At 43.7% G+C, this 20,766-nt stretch overlaps 1 protein-coding gene across 1 annotated transcript in view; it reads right to left on the bottom strand.

Annotated features, from left to right (window-relative positions):
• Positions 1-5,285: 5,285 nt before the first annotated feature.
• Positions 5,286-20,766, bottom strand: part of CPD (carboxypeptidase D) — a 36,385-nt gene continuing 20,904 nt past the window's right edge. The window contains exons 8-21 of the mRNA XM_056864908.1: positions 19,277-19,386; positions 18,795-18,897; positions 17,588-17,730; positions 16,168-16,337; positions 13,908-14,219; positions 11,983-12,178; positions 10,528-10,663; positions 10,071-10,220; positions 9,763-9,858; positions 9,616-9,680; positions 9,368-9,499; positions 8,727-8,912; positions 8,060-8,159; positions 5,286-5,844 (exon numbers count right to left, since the gene is read on the bottom strand). Coding sequence (XP_056720886.1) covers positions 5,618-5,844; positions 8,060-8,159; positions 8,727-8,912; positions 9,368-9,499; positions 9,616-9,680; positions 9,763-9,858; positions 10,071-10,220; positions 10,528-10,663; positions 11,983-12,178; positions 13,908-14,219; positions 16,168-16,337; positions 17,588-17,730; positions 18,795-18,897; positions 19,277-19,386 — 2,126 coding nt within the window. The 3' untranslated portion in view covers positions 5,286-5,617. The remainder of the gene's footprint in view (positions 5,845-8,059; positions 8,160-8,726; positions 8,913-9,367; positions 9,500-9,615; positions 9,681-9,762; positions 9,859-10,070; positions 10,221-10,527; positions 10,664-11,982; positions 12,179-13,907; positions 14,220-16,167; positions 16,338-17,587; positions 17,731-18,794; positions 18,898-19,276; positions 19,387-20,766) is intronic.

The raw sequence follows: 20,766 nt of genomic DNA, 5'->3' as shown, positions 1-20,766 counted from the left end.
AATCCATCTGTCTTTAAGTAGAGGAGAGTGAATTCAGACAACCATTAGTATGTAAATGGGAATAGCAGGCGTGATGGGATTAGGTGTGGTATGCAGAAGAGTCTGTGATGTCCAGGGGAGAGATGGGTGTGGAGAAATCAGCATTGGTAATGGGCCATGAATGCAAGGTTTATGGGGTGGTTTGCCAGTGCCTTCCCCAGTCATCTTTCCTTTACCCCCAGCAAGCCAGGTACTCATTTGACCGACCTGGGAAGGATGGAAGGCTGAGTCAACCTGGAGCCGGCTACCTGAAACCGACTTCCGTCGGGATCGAACTCAGGTCGTGAGCAGAGCTTTGGACTGCATTGCTGCAGCTTACCACTCTGCGCCTTTAAGACGTTTTAAAGGCATAAAAACATGAGGTCTGTTGGATCAGACCGAGTTTGTTCCGCTACCAGCCGCATGCCCTGAAAGGCCCCAAGCAAGGAAGTAGAAATGCGCGAGTCCCCTTGTTTTTGCTGAATGGGAGATCCTACTTAGCCATTATACTGAGTAGCCTTTGACAGATGTCCTTAGGATTGCCAACCTCCAGGTGGGTCTTGGAGCTCTCCTAAAACTACAGCTGATTTCCAGACATCAGTCCCCCTGAAGAAAATGGCTGCTTTGGAGGGTGGACACTATGGCATTATTCCCCACTGAGGTCCCTTCCCCAAACCCCTTTCCTCAGATACCCCAAATCTCCAGGGATTTCCCAACCCAGAGTTGGCAACCATAAGTCCCTTCTTCGCTTGCATGATTTCTTTTTGAAGCTACCAGAATCAGTATTCCTGGCAATAGCCCTTCCAGTTCAATTATGCATTGTGGGAAGAACATGCTGTCAAGCAAGCCACAACCAAATCACTGTAACCCCATCCACAGGGCATTCCAGGCAAGAGACGAGCAGAAATGGTTTTCCACTGACTTCCTCCACATATCAACCTCAGCCTTCCTTGGTGGTCTCCCATCCAAGTGTTAACCAAGGCCAACCTTGCTTAGTTTTCAAGTAGGGTTGCCAGGTCCTTCTTTGCCATCAGCAGGAGGTTTTTGGGGCAGAGCCTGAGGAGGGCAGGGTTTGGGGAGGGGCGGGACTTCAATGCCATAAGTCCAATTGCCAAAGCGGCCATTTTCTCCAGGTGAACTCATCTCTTTCAACTGGAGATTGGTTGTAATAGCAGGAGATCTCCAGCTACTACCTGGAGGTTGGCAACCCTATTTTCAAGTTCTGCTAAGCTGGGCTACCCAAGCTGCTCTGTTTTTAATTAGGACCAACTTGGAACTCATCTGGCTGTATTTCACAAAATACCACATTTATAGTGCAATCCAGCCTAAGCTCACTGAAATCAATGGACCTAAACTGGAGTTACTCTGCAGAGGATTGCACTGTTAGCCACCTAAGCAAAGGATTCTGGAACTGGAGGAAGATGGTCAAACTCATGTGACTTTGTTTATAGGAGTTTCATGCCATCCAAACACTATAGTAGTATTATTTAGATTGTTTCCATGAACTATATAATCCTTTAAAATAATAACACCTACAGAAATGCCATTGACCCATCATCAGCAAGTGCTACACACTGTGTACAGCACTTCATCTTGCACCCCTTCTGCATGAGGATACACAAAGTAGGGGTCTCTTGCAGGAATCTCAACACAGCCCACTTATAATTGCCAGAAAAATTTACAGTGCAATGCTAGTATGGAACACACCACTTTTTTATTTCATGTTGTGGTGAGCCCTTTTGTTCCACCCCATTTTTATTGCCGACACTCCCAAGTTAGGGGTCTTTATTTCAAAATTAACCAAAAGGAGGGAAAAAAACTTTAATTGCAGCATGATAAATGAAGCATACACTAGGAAACCCAAAAGGTCATGTCAGTTAGAGGAGGGGAAAAGGAGAATATGGGTAATTTCCCCACTCCTACACACGAAGCCAGCTGGGTGTCTTTGGGCACGTTTACAGCTGTTATAGCTCTCTCAGCCCCACCTACCTCACAGGGTGTCTGTTGTGAGGAAGGGAAGGTGATTGTAAGCCAGTTTGATTCTTCCTTAACTGGTAGAGAAAGTCAGTATATAAAAACCAACTTTTCTTCTTCAAATACCTGAGTATACTACACCTCTGGAAGTATGAATACAGTAAAGGTTTTTAAAATGTTTCAACACCTGCCTCAGGGGCAGACTCTTCGGTTACCCTTCCTATGTTATCTTGGTAGTGACAATCCAGAGTATACCTATAACCAGCAGGGATAGGTTAGGTGTAGCCCTACCTGAAAGGGAAATGTCCCTTTAAAGGCAAACATACAGGAGGAAAATAGAAGACTCCAGGAACGCAGCCAGGTCTATGACTTCTATTCCACCTCTCAAATAATGTTACAATCAGTGAAGCAAACATGACACAGGGAGAAGAGCCATCATAAAATAGTTTTATACAGATTATTAGATCCCAATGTACACATAAAACAAAACATACACACATGCAGATGAGACTGTTGGTGTGGGAAAAGATACAAAGTTGTCATCAGATACACCAACTGGGTGTTATTCTCAATTCTAGCGCCTCACTGCAAAATCTGTTTTCAAAAGGCACACTGTGCGTGGATCAAAGGTCAGTGACAAAGGTACATAAAAGCAGCTGCAGGCTACACTTTGGTGCCAGAGGCAGACACTGAGGTGGAAAGGCAGAGGACACAGGTGCCGTTTCATCAGTCTAAAAAGTATGCATCAATTGCTGCAGAGAGGTTGCCTGTTCCCCATTAGCAAGGCAAAATTTGCCTCCAAGTTGCAGTACTAGCCAGTTTTGAACAGGCTCCTTCAGCAAGTTAAAGGGCCAGTGTGATGCTCAACCACCACTTATTGCTTGATAAGAGAAGGTTGTGGAGAAATGATGGGGGGAAATCTTGATATACATTAGAAATGCCTGCCCCCAAAGCCTGAAATGTGGCAGGAAGAATGTTTGGAAATGATAATCTACAAATTAATTTTAAAAGAAAGCCTACCTGGCTCCAGATACAAAAAAACACCCTGAAGATCAATTAAGGCAGAATATGACTGGGATACTGTCACAAAAACCCACAACAGGCCTCTTCATGTGGATAAATGGGTCTAACCTCAAGCAATTATTAGGCTCAGGCACTTGGTTTCTTACCTCATTTTCATGACCTAGAATCTCTTATCATTTTAAATCCTGTTCTTCCTGGGGTAGTATTTATAGAATTTTCTCCCCTACCTTGCAAGGTAGGTTAGGATAAAAAACAGCAACTAACCCAAGGTCACGCGATGCGCAAGGTCATGCAATGCGCTTCATGGCTGAGCTGGGATTTCTGAACCTAGATGTTGCTAGTCTAAATCTAATAGGGTAGCCACCACACTGCACAAACTTTCAAAATCTATGGAGATAGTAGAGAGTAGATTTTAAAATGCAGAAAATTGGTCCCACACTATAATTATTTAATAATTTGAAGCAACAGAGGCTGGAATAAAATTATACAGTTTACTTGTGTGCCTCAACTATCATATGACTGTAGATAGACAACTAAAGTGGCAAACTGGTTCTATCAGTTTGCTACTGATGGAAATCAAAGCCCAAGTTCAACTCCCTACTATGAACCCAAACTTAACCTTTCTCACATTTCAGAAGGGAGGCTAAAGGTATTAGGAAAATCTTTTTAAGAACCCCCAAACCAAGAAATAAAGCTGCCAAGGCACATCAAAGAATCACACTTTTGGCAAGCTGGGAAACATCTTGCTAGATAGTTTGGTTTTAGGCTTAGGGCACATAAGAAAATCTTAATAGGCTCATCTGTTAGTGTTTCTGAGGTGGAGGTAAAAGATATTAGCCACCATAGACCCAAGGGGCCAGGAGGAGAGCTACAAAATGCCAGTGAACAGACACTTGCCTGTTTTTGTGCAGAGTTTAGCCTCTTTACGGAACAGGTCCTTTGCACGCACTTACTGTGGGTAGGGAAGGCAGAAAACCATAGACCACAATCCAACATACACTATGGGAAAGAGTCCATTATCCAGTCATAAACTAATGTGCAAGACAGTTGTACCTTCTGTCCTTTCGCCAGCTAGCATTTTGGAGTATCCCATTATCTGAGAGCCAATCCTCATTCTTTAGCAAATTACCTTCATTGCTTATCAAGATTAATAATTCACTCAACTGAATTCTGATCTTCTCCCTTGATAAAAAAAGAGTTAAAATGTGGGTTTTTTTAAACGGCACAGATGGGAGAGCTGAGATCGTCCTTTCTAAGACAGATTTTGTGGTCCAACAGCTACTATCCAACAGCTTCAAACGCTTCCCACTACATAGAAGCCCTCCCCGCCAAACCCAAAGTGCTTTGAGGAAAAGGCTAGACAGATATGTACCTCAGATCTTGTGGCACGAGAATACCACTACACAGCCTCTACCCTAAAATATGACCACTGCATGGTTTGGACACAGAGCAAATAAACAGCAAGATATCGAACAAAATTCAGGTTTGGCAGAATAACCGAGGTCTGCAGTAACAAATTCTGGCTGGAGACAGGATGATGGGGCAATTTTTTAAAAAAACGTGGCCCTATGAACTGTCAAAGTAGTATCTAGGTTAATACTCTTATGTATTACGAGGCCATTTTAAAAAGAATTTCCAGACTGCAGCTGCACAAAGAGGCTGACCCCCAAAAAACGAGCCACAAAAATTCCCATTTGGCACCAATCTGGGAGATCTGGCTCCTGGTATGAGCTAATATTAGACAGACTGGAAGTTATCCTGTTAAGTACAGAAATGCATCTTTTGCTATTCTACATTCTCACACAGAAAACAGTAGACCAACGGTGTCAAACATAAGGCCCATGAGCCAGCCAGCCAGCCCCCCCCCTCCCCCCCGCAATCTGGGCTGGTAAGGCCTGGCCTGGCCAAGTGACATTTATGTCATATCCGGTCCTCATAACCATTGAGTTTAACATCACTACTGTATATATTTTGAAAGCAGTACTTGTGCAAGAGAATTCAAATGAAACAAACATATTGGTTTTATTTTGCACAGGCTACAGCCTCAACCATAGATTCTCACATCTGGATACAACAATCCTGTCCTGTAATCTTTGTGGCAAGTGACCTGCCAACATTTTTCTACTCTGAAGTCCTTATCAGAAGATGTTTTACGCTTCCAAGAAGGGAGCAAGACTGCTGGATTTGAACAAAGGCAGAAGTGAAGGAAGTGCTGAAGCCACCTTTATGCTGCTGTAGCAGCTTAGAGAAAAATCATGGTTGCAACAACATAGTTCCCTCGAGTGAATATTCTCAGACACTTAGGCAAAAAAAAAAAAATTTGCTGAAGTGCTACCAAGGTGGCCACCAACAGCAGCTCTGCTTCCCTGGAGTGGATTGCAAGCAACCAGGTTGCCAATAACAGCTCTGAGAGAGCCCCAGTTCAGATTCTCACTGGAAAAGCAGCCAGTGGCTGAGCAGGGTCTCCATGTGCATAAATAGGAATGAGAGTGATCCACAAAGGTTCTGGCTCCCGACGTTGCGCGATCTAGGTCCGTCGCTTGGGAAACGCTCAGTGTTGCAGGATCTGTCTCTGCAGGGAGCCTCCCTGCCAACCGATGGGTCAGTGCTTGCTGGAGTATAGTGTTTCCTCCTCAGTGTCTGTTTCATCCTGGAATTCGTGGCTCAGAAGGGACTTTTTTGAACCTGTGGACATCATACGGATCTCATCCTCGTAGTCATTGTGGTGCTGGCGCAGGCGGTGGAAGCCATCCTTGTGCCGGTTGGACTTGATGGAACAGACGCACCAGATGATGCAGGCTGTGAGAATCAGAGCCGACATGGTGGCCCCTAGACAAAACACAAATGCTTGTCAAGTCCGTTGCCAGCACAGGGCATTTCCCCTTCCATATTCCCCTGCCCCCCGCTCCTCCCCACCAATTGCATTTTTATCCATCTCTTTCTCCATGAAAATCAGGAGTCTTGGGTGCGCGCAAGAGAGCAAATCAGGCCCAAGATCACCCAGGGAGCTCCATGGGATGTGAACGACGGTTCCCCGAGGCCTGCATTATAACACCCCACACCGCCTTCCTAGATTACTGCTTAGCATTTATGCAGCACTTTCAGTGTTCAGGTGCGGCAGACCCTTATCCGTTACAGGTATTGGCAGAACAAACAGAGCTGACAATATGATTTGGTTTTCCAATTTGCAAAACATGTACAAGTTCTACTTTCTTGGCTGTGCACTCAACGCCCTATCCTTGGGGAAGAAATAAGTTGGAATAGATGGGTGGATGCCCAGAAACATCTCTGAAGAAGTTGATCTAATAGTTCACAGTTTTGAAAAATATGTTTTTATGAGAAATTTCTTTTAAGTTCAGAGAAGCGCTCACCTCGTGCCTTCAGAAATGACAAAATGGAAGGTTTTGGTATGGTCATGCGGGTTTTATGTAACTGGTCCTACAGCCACACCCAAAACACCCTTGAATCTCTCAGGTGTGGGTTGCATGAGAATATGGAATCTTTCTGAAAGCACATGGTGAGAGTCTCAAAAATTGTATTTTATCTTTTAATTGTTAGCTAGGTAAGGGATAAGTAATGATATGTATGTATTTCCAATTGCCTTTATATATTCAAGTAAATTTTGTATTATTATGAGCCTTTCCTATTTACTCATTTCAAGAATTAGATTTAAAATTTTTAAAATCTTAAACAAGATAAACACAAGTGATCTTTGGCTGGGATACAAGACTTTCACTTGGCGCCTTGAAACCAATGAATATCTTTTCAGTCAGAGGGCTGTAACCTATCGAGACTGTGTATTGAAGGGAGTAGCACCCTCAATATAGCCCTGTGATTTAGCTGTTAATGTGTTGCTTTGGAACAGGCAAACAACTTTTATTTCCATGCTTCCCTTACAAGGGGGGGTTCATCTGTTACACAAGAGTATCACATACGTTATCTTTCTAATACCCTTGTACCTATCCCTTACAAGGGGGGGTTCATCTGTTACACAAGAGTATCACATACGTTATCTTTCTAATACCCTTGTAACTATCTTGTAAGGTAGACCATACTGCACACCTGAGGCTGAGGAAAAGTGACTTGCCTGTTGCCACCTAGTGAATTCACAGCAGAAGCAAGATTTGAACTTGTGACCTCCCAATCACAGCTTATTCTCTTAGCCAGTGCACTACACCACACCACCTCAGTTCCTCACCAAGATTCAAGGAAGTGTCTCATCATCTGGAGTAGTTTCCCTCTGCTTCCAAAGGCTCCACACATGACACAACCAGCCACTTAGAGTGCCGAACTCTGGTGCTTGAAACAGCTGCACTAGCTACCGGTTTGCAAATTGGGCCCATAACTCCAGGTATTATCTTTAAAGCCCTTCACAGCCTGGGGCCCTCACACCTATCAGACTGCATCTCCCATTATGCTCCCATGTACATTTTGCATGTCAGGCACCCTCTCCCTTTCACCCCCCCCCCACCAGATGATTCATTAGGTAATCAGCAGAAGTAGGGAATTCTGTTATGCATTAAGTCCTTTGAAATGGATAAGAAGGGCACCTTGACTCCCTAATTTTCAGAAGCACGCAAGAGCTTTTTATTTCAGAGAGTTTACTGTGGAGAGTGAAGCAGCTGTTGAGAAGCTTTTGCTGGGAAAGCCTAGCTATGATTTTTGTCAATGCAGTTTGTTTCAATTTTCATTGCAACTAGTTATTGCCTGCATGAGCTGCCTTGAGTGTTCACAGAAAGGTAGAAATAAGTGTTTTAAACATGTAAGTATTCCTCTGCTACTGCAGATACATGCCCACAAATCCTGGCTTAACATATCTGCATCATTCAAGTTATCATGTACATATGTTACATTTGTGTGTATATGCATATAATATTTTACAGGCATACAATGAAGCCCAAGGCATACCAGGTGAAAGAGCAATACGGAAGACTTAGGAAGGAGAGGATGGCTCAAGACCTTATGGACCAGCATGATGAATGATCTAGATGCTTGGCTTGTGAGATGGTATTCAGTCTGCAAGAGAAGCAGTGTGGCCCCTTACCTGCTACAGTGACCACCAACTCCCTTGGAAGACCAAAAATCCTGTTGTCCATATCAAACTGGATGTGCACGAAAGTAGCCACGTCATGGTGAACTAAGACCTGAGAATTAGCAGTACAATGTTTAAGAATACTGCAGTTGCACGTAAAGGTTGAACTGAGGGTGGGGAGAAGGTACAGTAGGCACAGGTTTAAGCAGCAAAGGTAATATTGGAGAGGGAACCAGCCTTTAAATTATGGGATAAGCCAAGTTAAGGTGTGAAGAGAGAAAAGAGGGAGAAATCTGCAACAAAAAAGCACTGTAACATAGGCCAATAATCAGACCTGAAAGCTCAGAAGAGAGCCATCTATTCTAGTTGCTCCCTTGCAATTTTCTAACTTTCAAGTCCCTTCTCTGCCAACAGTGCAAAGCCCCCCCTTCCTTTCACCAACACCAGCTTCAGTTGCTCCCGCCCCCCCAGGCGGTTTCCATCACATGGCCCCAGCCCCCCAATTCCTTCTTTTGTGGGGAGCCATCAACTTTTATTTTTAAAAAAGCAATTATGCCAGACATTTGTTCCGTTGCTTTTTTTTTTTCTTCTCTCCTTGCCTCTACACCTCGAGTCACAGCAGCTCAACCATTACTTCTACCAGGATTGGGGGAGGTTACAGAACACCCATCTTCCACACCTGGATATGCTGCTGCTGATAGCCATCGGCTTTGGCATGAAGGTTATGGTAGCCAGGAGCCAGCAACACATGGAAATAGCCACCTTCCTTGGTGCAGACTTTCACCTGCTCATTCAGCACAATTTCAACTTTAGAAACTGGCCTTCCGTGCCTGTCATGGACCAGCCCGTAGATTCCCTTATGAACCTGAAATAAAAAAGACAGCCAGTGAATAGCATCCGTATCAACAGCACCTTATCTGTACAAGGCACATTACAAAGAAAGATGTGCAAAAGTTCAGCTAGACACCAGAGAGAGTGGTCCCTGATGTTACGTTTAGTGAGATTTCTTTGCTGCCCTACCCCAAGGACTCAGAACTCATTACAACTTGTTTTGTTGAATGTTGTCCTTCCATGAAACCTGGGAGGTATGATATGCTGCAAAGAAAGCAGTTTACCCCAGGGCATCCAGCCAATCATACAGGCAAGGAGGAATCTGAACTGGAGGCTTCCTCATCCCAAATCCAAGCTCATCCACCACCTCCCACGGGCTGGGCTCAAGCACCAAAACAATTAAATCTCATCTGACTTCTGCTCCATTTTGAGCCATTCCAAACTAAAGTCTGAATACTTTCTGTCCAGCCGTGTGTCACCAAAACTCACCTCGACAAGCATGGCAAGGAGAGCTTTCTTGTTCTCTGCCCACAGAGTAGGGAGCTGTCCTGCGCCTGGGAAGTAACAGCAGCCAGTGTACACTGTGATCTCTGGGCAATGCCCATACGCAACACTGAAATCCTAAAAACCCAAACAGGAAAGGGAAAGTACAAACAACAACAACAACAAAAAAGGTACCGAAAAGGATTAACTGGAAAAGTGTTAAGCACAAGATCCAAATAACTATTCTGAAATACCTTCATGCTGCCCAAGTGACTGTGCCACTCTGCGCCAAGCATCACTCCTCCTGGGATGTTTTCATCTGCAAAGATAATGAGCAATCAGAAGTCCTCCATAAGCAGCAAGCCAGCCCCAAAATGGCCCATAATAAAGTAGGAACATACCTGACTTGTTTGGACAGCTGGACTGGCCAAGGTACATTGTGGGATGGTTGTTTGCATACAGAGACGCCAGATGTCTCAGAGTCTCTTTGTTCTCGACTGAAGGGGAAAAAAGAAAAGAAAAGTCAGCAAGATTGTTATGGAAAGTATGGTCACTGTGGTGTACATGTTTGCAGACAGCAAACATCAGCTTCCCCAATTTTACTGCACTATGCAACAAGAAGCCAGTTTTCTTTGGCTTACCAAGTAGGGAGGTAAGCCAGTTTAAACAAACCATTTGCAAAGGAGCCCGAGGAAGACACACGCCATACCTGTCTGCACCGGCTTGTCATAGGGGTAAGTAACAAGCAGTGCCCCTCCATCCAAGGCAACAGAGAGGCTGAAGTCTTGCTTCATTATCAGGTTCTCGATGATGGCCTTGGTTTCTGGTTCTCGCACTCTGGACTGCTGGGTGGAATTATCTAATAATAGAACAGATGGTGAGGTTCTTAAGAGACAGGTACAACCCATTCAGGCTTGCCTCAGGGAGGTGCTGGCTAGTGACAGCCAATGCCATGCACGCCCTCTAATGTTAATTCTGCCACGGCATTCAACCACCTCAAAGTCAAGCCACAACAAGGCACAGTTAGATGTTAACGCAGTTAGATGTTAACGCAAGTATTCTCCTTCACACAAAAGCAATTAGTAAAGCAGGATGTCAAGGGTGGCTCCTTAAATCAAAAGAACCTCCCTTCCCTGGGAAAGAGGAAAAGATGTGGTGTGCTTTACTTGTGAAATCAGTGTCCAATTCTTTGCCGTGTGCGTTGGTTTGCCCTATCTTTGAAGTGCAGTCTCTCTCCTGAGCAATCTCACGCCCATCGGGGTTCAGAGATGGCACTATCACAATTCTTGTCTTGTCGATCAGCTGGAAAACATACACAGAGCTAGTAAGACAAAAAGCACCTAGCCAAGCATACAGATGGCCCTCCCTATTTCTGTACCACACATGAATACAGATGGCGGAGATGCCAAATAATTCCTCACACAGAGTCCAAGATCTGGAAGGGATGCTAAAAAAAAGGCTGGGACACTTTCACAAGGGGCAGGCTCATCCTTCTTAAAGTGCTTTTTGAAGCTGCCGGTTCATTTGGTTGCCACGGTTTAATTTGCCTAGAAAGGAGAACTACTGCACCAGAGCAATCTGGTTGACAGCTTTTTCTTAAGAGATACTTAGATGCATCAGAATACAGCCATGCTTTTATGCCTGGTGCTTTGCCAGAAGCCTCGCAGTGGCTGCAGAGACTGGCAGCTATTGCTCAGCATCTTTTGTACTCAACATCTCTTTGGGCAGCCCCAGAAATTGTCAATTACTGACATTCACAGTTTAAGCTATACCCCAGACTGCACTAAGACTTCATACTACAGAAGAAACTGACCTAGAACTATCCAGCTGTCATTGACCAGGGCCAAGGCTTTTTTTGCTATGGCCCCAGCCTGGTGGAACTCTGTCAAATGAGACCCGTGCCCTGCAGGACTTAGCCCAGTTCTGCAGGGCATGTAAGACGGAGATGTTCCGTCAGGCATATGGTTAGAGACAGCAAGGGTTGTAGATAGGCTGGCCTCCCTGCCCCCATCCTGTCTTTTCATTCCTTCGTCTTTCCTTTTCCCTCCTCCTTCATTTATTCCTTCTCCATCCCTGTTGCTATGGCCTTCCTGGACTTGGGCCAGTAGGCCCCCTGGAGGTTATTGGCCCTGCTGACTAACATTCTGACCAATCTCCTCGGTGAGGACATGTTTGTAGGAGGTAGCATGTAAATTAGGGTGCCATCTTTGCTAAACTGGGCTTAGTTTAAAAGGTTATACAATATAAGTACACACTGATAAAAACATAACATATGTTTGTATACAGTTGTAAGCTGCCTATTGTTGTTATTAATAATAACATTATTATTATTATTAATGATGATTATATTAATAATACTGATACTACTACTACTACTACTACTACTACTACTACTACTATCTCAGACCTGCAGGCTGCTGAGCAAGCTGGCCCCTCTGCCTTTATATTTTTATTTGAGTTCAACTTTGTAATTTATATGCAACATTAATTTTTTTAAAATTAAATTATATTGAATAAGAAACATAACAGTGAAGTCATAACTATAGATATCATATTCTGGAGTCCAGCCAAGTTTAACTACATAAATAATTCTAGCCCGTGACCCTTAAATGCTCTCCTACCTGTGTGATGGCCAGATTCTTTTTGTAGTTCATGCAGAGGAATTCTGCCAGCGCCAAAAGCAACTCTGTGCCAACTGGAGCGTTGCCATGGATGCCAGCCACAAAACGGATCTTTGGCTCCTCTGGTTCGGATTGGTTGGGTTTGTTGGAGATTTCCAGGGACCAGATCTGACGAAATTCAACGCTCTGGCCCAAACTGCCAAGACAGAGGAAACCTGAAGCATTGGCTTTTTAGAAGAGACAAGTGGGAAATTCACAGTGCCACGCTAAGCAGAGATGCAGCCTTTTAAATCCATTGAAATCAAAGAGCTGAGAAGGGTGTACTTCTGCTTAAGATTCGCCCTCTTAGCCTCACATCTATAATGTTGTGGAAGTGAGCTTCCAGCAGTACTAAGGCATCCATTTGCATGGCAGGATAGGGATATTTTCTTGAATAAGTACACCATGACAGCTTAAGTCTTACCCCTCTGTTACAGTAGAATCATAGTTGGAAGGGACCACCAGGGCCATCAAGTTCAACCCCCTGCACAATGCAGGAAATTCACAACTACCTCCCCCCTCTACACCCCTAGTGACCAGAAGATGGCCAAGATGCCCTCCCTCTCATCATCTGCCTAAGGTCACAGAATCAGCATTGCTGACAGATGGCCATTTAGCCTCTGCTTAAAAACCTCCAGGGAAGGAGAGCTTACCACCTCCCGAGGAAGCCTGTTCCACTGAGGAACCGCTCTAACTGTTAGAAAATGCTTCCTAATGTCTAGACGGAAACTCTTTTGATTTAATTTTAACTCATTGGTTCTGGTCTGACCTTCTTGAGCAACAGAAAACAACTTGGCACCATCCTCAATATGACAGCCCCTCAAGTACTTGAACATGGTTATCATATCCCTCTCAGTCTTCTCCTCTTCAGGCTAAACATACCCAGCTCCTTCAACTTTTCCTCATAGGACTTGGTCTCCAGACCCCTCACCATCTTTGTTGCCCTTCTCTGGACACGTTCCAGCTTGTCTACATCTTTCTTATATTGTGGTGCCCAAAACTGAACACAGTACTCTAGCTGAGGTCTAACCAGAGCAGAGTAAAGCGATACCATCACTTCGCATGATCTCGACACTATACTTCTGTTGATGCAGACCAAGACTGCATTTGCCTTTTAGTTACAGCATCACACTGCTGACTCATGTTCAGTGTTTGGTCTACTAAGACCCCAAGATCCTTTTCATACACACTACTGCTCAAACAAGTCTCCCCCATCCTATAATTATGCATTTGATTTTTCCTATCTAAATGCAGAACTTTACATTTGTCTTTGTTGAAGTGCATTTTATTAGTTCTAGCCCATTTCTCCAGCCTGTCAAGATCATCCTGTAGGAAGGGGGGAAATGGTGCCTTTTCTTGCTGGGAAACTCCCTTAGACCAAGGATTCCCTGGAAAGTACCCTTGTACACCACCACCATTCAGGACCTCTTGAGAACCTCTAGACTGTCCGACTGAGAAGGCCCTCTTCCAGCACAATACTAGAACAATAACAAAATATGGAACATAACATTCAGCGCAGAATTGTCTCCTGAGAAACTGTTTAACTTTAAAATAAGCTCTTGCAGTTGCAAACAGATACTTCGAAGTGCACAGGGAAATGAGCAAGGTGGCTGAACGACATGGGGGGGCAGTGCCCTGCATACCCCCACCCCACAAAAGCCAAAGCAGCTATATAAAATTAGAGAAATCATTCATGTTTGCATCCAGGCCTCAAAATTCTACATTTTTTGATGCTGAATCTTAAGGGGTATTTTTTTAGTACTGAGAGCACACAGCCCCAGCAACAGGGCTATCTCAGACTAAAGGATTTCTGATGCTCCTTTTTCAGACTTGCACAACACAACAGACTCCCTTTTTTCAGGACAAAGGACAAGAGCATAATTTACCTAGTGAGATTTGTGATCAGAGGGTAATTCAGGTTCAGGCCTCGAAGGAACATGGACAGATCCTTGTAGGGGCGGTACCGATAAGGTAGGACATCTGCCATGGAAGTCAGCAACAGGTGTTCCATCCCATTCTCAGCTGAGAGGTTTTTAATCAGCATCTCAAACTCCTTGGTGACTGGGTCGCTGGCATCTGCCATGTTAATGTCGGGGACTTTCCCTTCCTCCATTCTGGAATCTTTTCGGGTCAAAGTGAAGTTGACTTGCACTGCTGATTTGTCACCTACTTTCACAATCTTTGTTTCTGAATTATACCTTTTTTTAAAAAAAGAGGAAGAGAGTATTTTTTTAAGTGAATGTTCTGGCCAGCTTGTGACATTAACAAAGTTTTCTGATAAGACGATGTGAACATTGGTTTATATGCCGCTGGAAAAGAATTATTCCTTCATCCGTCATTTGGATTATAATAACAATGAGCAGCTAAGAATCTGAGCTGGGAACTAGGAAATTTCTAGTTTAAATCTCACCTGCACCATGGACTCACTAGCCTCAGCTCTCCATCTGGAATATGGGATGATAACAGATAATAACAAAAAATAACAACAATGGGTAACATTACAAGGCTGCTGTAAGGATAACTGATTACAAAGGTCGTGGAAAACTCAATAGCTATAGAAGTGCAAAGCATTGTTATTAAAATATCCACAGTAAGCACATATACACACACCACTTTTGGGAACTATCTATGCCAAGCAGCAGTAGACATACGATGAGCTGCTTAGTCAGTGCACAGAATGCTGTATCTGTGAGACCGGGGTCCTTTGGACCGGCCAGTCTCAGAAGCAGCTCTCCATCTGTAACACAGAACAGCAGTGACACAGCACAGGATTGTTCACAGCTAATAAAGGCCATGAAAGGATTTGGCAATTTAAAGTACCATCTAAAGCACAATAGTCCTGCAGGATATTGATGGACACAACTGAGGACATCTGTTTTCTTTGTGGAACTGACAGCATCAATCTCCAGCTTTATCATGATTTACCACGACATTTCAGGAAATAAGACACCTAAGAAGGCAAGGTATTAGCAACGTCCTACACTCTTCCTTCCCCCCCCTTGCTTCATTTCCTGTCTCAGTTACCGATGTTGTTCACAAGCCTACTGGCAAGAATGAACTGCAGCACTGGCTGATGCTTATTTCAAATGGGGAAACCAGCAGGCCAGGTGTGTGCAGAGATGCTAGAAACAGCAGGTGAGCAAGGAAAGTCAGTATTGTCATTTGACCAGCAGATGGTGCTACAGGCTGAAATTCAACTACTGCCAAGCAAGGCTATAAAGCAGAGGCAATATTTTAACAGCTTTGGCTGAAATGTCCCTGAACCTGCCAAACAAGTCCCTGAGTATTCTGTTGGTCCCAAAGTATCTGCCTAATTTGTTGACCACAGACTCAGTCCCACTCAATAACTTCTTACAATATCCAGCCCTGCTCAATCCTTCAAAAGAGATTGTTTCCTTATAGCTGCTTAAAACAGTTCAGAGTCTTCTCATATGAGGAAAGCATTTAACCATGCAATCCTAGGTGACCCTAACAGATCTATATTACATGATTAATCTGAATGCACAAGCAGGCTCTAAGTTGTGACAGCTAGGAATGGAACCCCAATGGTGTTCAGAGGCAGTGTACCACCAGCTGCTAGGGAACGGCTGTCTCTCATCTTGTCTTGCTTGTGAACTCCCTGGCCACTGCTGGCAACAGAAAACTACCCTAAATGGACCTTTCCCAACCTGATCCAGCAAAGGCAGTTCTTGATGTCTTAATCAGAAGAATTACTCCAGGCAATAACAAAGATTGGCAGGCAAAAGGTAGAGCAAGGGGAAGGAAATAAGTCTAAGTAGCATCTTTTATTGGATGAGCTTTTGCCAGAAAGAGAACACAAGCTTTTCAGAACACCTTTCTAACCAGAACACCTATTTCCTTTCGTATAATATAACTTATTTTTGCTCTTTGATCAAATCATGACAAGAGACATTTCTGAAGGGTAGAAGCCTCCACTTAAGCTCCTAAGAATATTCTGAGTGTTGGGACCTACCACAAGCAACGTTATGTTTTCAGATCAAAGCTCTGCATCAAAAGGGGTGCTGTTCTTCGCCGAGCCCTGACACAGTATAAACCAAGAACAGTAGGAACCCTGCCCACCTCTCTAGGCCTTGTAAAGAACTCACAACAGCAAAAGACCTCACTGCTTTGCACATGAATACTCACCCTCGGGCAGACACTGTGATCTTGTAAGTCCCCTGGGCCAGCAGGCGCCAATAGTCTCCACTCTTATAAGTAGAGACAGGGTGATCGATGTTGGCAACACTGACGGTTGCATTTAAGATGCCCTGTCCATCTGTGGCATCCAACACAACCCCTTTGACGCCTCGGTGAACCTAGGCGATGAAAGGAACATTGAAATTCTGCAAGTAGGTTCAGCACAGTCATGGTCATTTGTCTTATTTGCATCTATTCATCAATCCAGTATCTAACAGAAAGAAAGAGGAGTGCAGTGGAGAACATGGCCAAAGGAGCTGCCTTATTTAGAAGATGCTTACTAGCCCTAGCCTGATAGAATGAAAAATAATACAAAGCCCTTATGTTCAAAGCATACTCAACAGAAGAAATTTGTGAGGGTGTTTTCTGGCCTAGGCCATTCTGAAAGCTTTACTATATGAAAACAATAAAAAAATCAAAGGTCTACTGAAACAACTCCTAGTTAATGTTCATCCCTGGTCACAAGAAGGGAAAATCACACAAAGATTTTGGAAACACCTCTGGAAAAGGTTCTAGTTTTGAAGAGTCTCCTTTGTTTTTGTGTAAAGTGCCGTTAAGTAGCAGTTGACCTATGGCAGCCCCTGGTGGGGTTTTTAAGGCAAGAGACTGACAGAGGGGGGTTGCTGTTGCCTTCCTGTGCCCAACTCTGGCATTCCTTGGTGGTCTCCCATCCAATTACTATGCAGAGCACATCCTGCTTAGCTTCTGAAATCTGACGAGATCAGACTAGTCTGGGAATCTCCTATAACTGCTACCAAATAACATTTCTCATGATCCCGGTTATCCGAACAATGGTTGGAATCATTAAGAAGGTACTTTTCAAAGACAAAGGAAATCAGAGAGGCAGCAGGTGATAACTATTAAAGAAATGCAGACATCAAACCTTTTAGGGATGTACATAGGGATTTGTTCATCTGTGTAACCAAACGAAGTGGCCAAAAGGTGCATACAATGGAAGATGAGCCCACCAAGTAGGAGGATTCACAAGGAAAGAAAGATGCTGAGAAACCGTTGCCCCTGTGCATTGGCATTAGAGGGGTTCAGAGAAATGCTCATGCACAGAAAAGATCTGGCAACAGATTCTGAAATTGGAGTTGGTAACCATGTACCAACAGAACCATGATATCAACAAAGGCACTTGGAGAATGCCAGGTAATACAAAACTGTCTTAATCTTTAAGGACTATTTTCTCTATCAAGTGGACACCATTGCTTATGGCCAAATATATAGTCAAGAGATGGATACAGCAAAGACTTGTAGGCCTCCTAACCAATATGAGACCTTGAAAGGTTCTGTAGAGGAAGAAATTGTATGCAGCAGCTCTCAAGGCGATTCTTTATCCCTAGTGGGATAACAGGCTATACCTCACCTGTTTAATGAACTGCAGCAGAGACCTGCGATTCTGCTCCCAATACCTGGGCAACTCCTCTGCCTTGGGGTACTTGACACAGCCCAGCTCAATGGTCAATTCAAAGCAATTAGTGTTCACATAATTCCAGTCCTGCATTCCACCTGAAACAAAAACATCAGAAGAGCCATCAGAAACTGCTGCTTAATAACGACAACAGGTTTTACTTGCCTTGAAAACCCTACCAGGCTGCCATAAGTCGGCTGCGACTTGACAGCACTTCCAACACATACATGACAAACCGCAACCTCAAGTCCCAAAGACTTTTGCAACTCCAGTTGCAAAATATTTGCCTTGAGTCTGTCAAACAAAACAAGACACACTGCCTCAGGGCAAATTAAACTTCTTAGATAAAGCAGTCACAGCGTGGATTTCAGAGAACTGGAAAAAAGACAAGCAAGATGTATTATACGTTTCTTCAATGTATACCACGTCTGACTCTTTCTGTAAACACAAGACAACAGATTCACAACACAGCATAAAAGCAAAACAGGAAAAGAGTGTCAAGAAGGGAGAAAGTTCAGAAGCGGGTTCCTTGAGGTAGGGAAAGTTGGGGAAAATGTATAGCTGCTCTTTCTGAAGAGACATTAAGCTGCGCAAATGAAGCCAGAAGTCACAATGTGCCATACACCCAATTTCCTTAGACCAGCTTTCCCCAACCCACTTTCCTTAAGTTAAAACTTACTGTCAGCTCCAGACACATATCTCTACCTTAGCTGTTAAACAGGGAAGCTCTAAAATACACAAGTGTGCACAAGCACACCTAGCAGATTTTTGATAGCCACACACAATGCCTTTGGTAGGCAAAGATGGTTTTGCAGATTCCAGAACGCAGACCCCCTCCAACTTAACAGAGTACTAAATAACTCAAAAAGTTACTTAGGTAAGTTATTAGGGACTGTGGTCTACGCTACTCTGTTCAGCTTACTGATACTAGGATCCTACTGTGTCATTTCTGTATCATTTAACGTGTCATGTTAAGACTTCTGCTTTGCTTCAGTTTTGTTTTTAGATTTCTGATTGGTTCTACAACCCTAATCCTATTGTACTGTTTATTGAATACCCCATCATGTTGATTGTATTGACTCATTCTGTGTAATCCGTCTTGAATCCAAGTGAGAAAGGTAGGCTATAAAATGACGTAAATAAACACATAAGCTCTTCTTACCTGGAACATTATACCAGTGAGCTCCATTAGTGATACCATGAGGGAAGTATTCATCAGGATACATTTCTGGACATGGGTGACCCTGGAACATCTGTGCATTTTCCTGAAAAGAAGGATGATGACCTGTGAAATAGGAGCTTCCTGGAATTATGCCATCGCCACCCACCTGCCTCTCACAGAAAGCAGACATGCTTATGTCTCTCAAATCAACTATATGTCTTCCACCCCCATCTTCTCATAACTAACCTTCCTGCAATGATTTTATACACACAACCTAAAAATCAAAGCTTAAAGACTGAGGAAAATGTACCGCTATTTTGACTTTGCTATGGAATGACATGTTGTGCACTTTCATTAGAACTCCTTAAGGACAAAATGCAATGCTATGCATCCCCACAAGAGTCTCTCTCCAGCCTTCCTTATTCTATGGATCCAAAAGATTTTAGGATCACTTACAGAGAAACATCACACAGCATATTTACCTTGGAATAGGAAAGAGCAATTTGTTGAAACAGGGAATCATCTGGGGATTTACTGTATGTGGCAATGCCACGCTGGCCATCGTCATAGGGGTAATTAACAACCAGAGAGCCTGCAAAGAAAAACAAGAGATTCACCTTGCTGGGATTTATCTTTAGAAGAATAGCTAATCCCAGCATGGAAAAAATCTTTTGCCAACATGCTTCTGTTTTTCTAGGGCAAGGAATTAGCCAAACTAAATGGGGTAAACACAGGTGACAAATGAACTATAAAGCAACAGATAACCCACCTTGTTGGGATGCTTTTGCTGTAAGAGAAGTAAGAACCTGCATATAAATAGCTCTACCTTAAACAGGAGAAGAAATATTTACTTTTATTTATGTCTCGCCTTTCTGTGGGGACCCAAAGTGGCTTAAATTATTCTTGTTTCCTCCCTTTTATCCTCACAACAATCCTGTGGGGTGGGTTAGGCAGAGAGTGTGGGTGACTGGACCAAGGTCACTCAGCAAGCTTCCATGGCAGGGTGGTGACTTGAACCTGGGTTTCCCAGACTCTAGTCTCACATTCTAATCTCTACTCCACACTAGCTCTGGAAAATATTCTTATAAAAGAGCACATAGATACCCAAGACAGGGAAGTGTGGACTTTGAAACAATGGCAGGGGGGATTTAACTGATTCAAGAAGTCTTATTTTCACTGAAGGTTGTATTTCGCAATTGCCTTTGATCAGCAGACTCAGCTGGTTAAAAGCTACCATAAGGAATTCTACTTTGAGACCGAGGTCACCTCAAGCCACAGCCCTAGCAGTCACTCACTGGTAACTTCGTACTTTGAATTTGTAAAAAAAAATAAAATAAAATAAAAACCCACAAAGAAGTCATTATATCCCTCCAGGATTTTTATATTTATAAAGAGAGCTAGCGTGGTGTAGTGGTTAAGAGCAGTGGCCTCTAATCTGGAGAACCGGGTTTGATTCCCTTCACCTCCACATGAGCGGCGGAGGCTAATCTGGTGAACCGGGTTGGTCTCCCCACTCCTACGCATGAAGCCAGCTGGGTGACCTTGGGCTAATTACAGCTCTCAGCCCCAACTACCTCACAAGGTGTCTGTTGTGGGGAGGGGAAGGGAAGGTGATTGTAAGCCGGTTTGAGTCTCCCTTAAGTGGTAGAGAAAGTCAGCATATAAAAACTAACTCTTCTTCTTTCAGAAGGCATCAAAAACAGAACACAAGTAGAAAAACACAGTTTGCGGAATGTTCTATTCACAGAACACCCTCACTGGGAGATTTATCAGAGATTTCCAGCCCATTCAATGTTATGTTGCAATGACTCTTGGTCAGAAAGAAACACACGGAGCACTGCATCTACAGAAAACATTTCCAGATTCAGTTTAGCTCTACCGCACCTTATTTAAGCTTTGCCTCTAGGATACAGCAGAGTGCAATTCATAATACTAGTGCAATTCAGCCTCTACAAAAGAAGTTCCACAGGTT

The sequence above is a fragment of the Euleptes europaea genome, chromosome 19, assembly GCF_029931775.1.
Source record: "Euleptes europaea isolate rEulEur1 chromosome 19, rEulEur1.hap1, whole genome shotgun sequence".
NCBI lineage: Eukaryota > Metazoa > Chordata > Lepidosauria > Squamata > Sphaerodactylidae > Euleptes > Euleptes europaea.
This window is presented reverse-complemented; position numbering and strand designations above follow the sequence as displayed.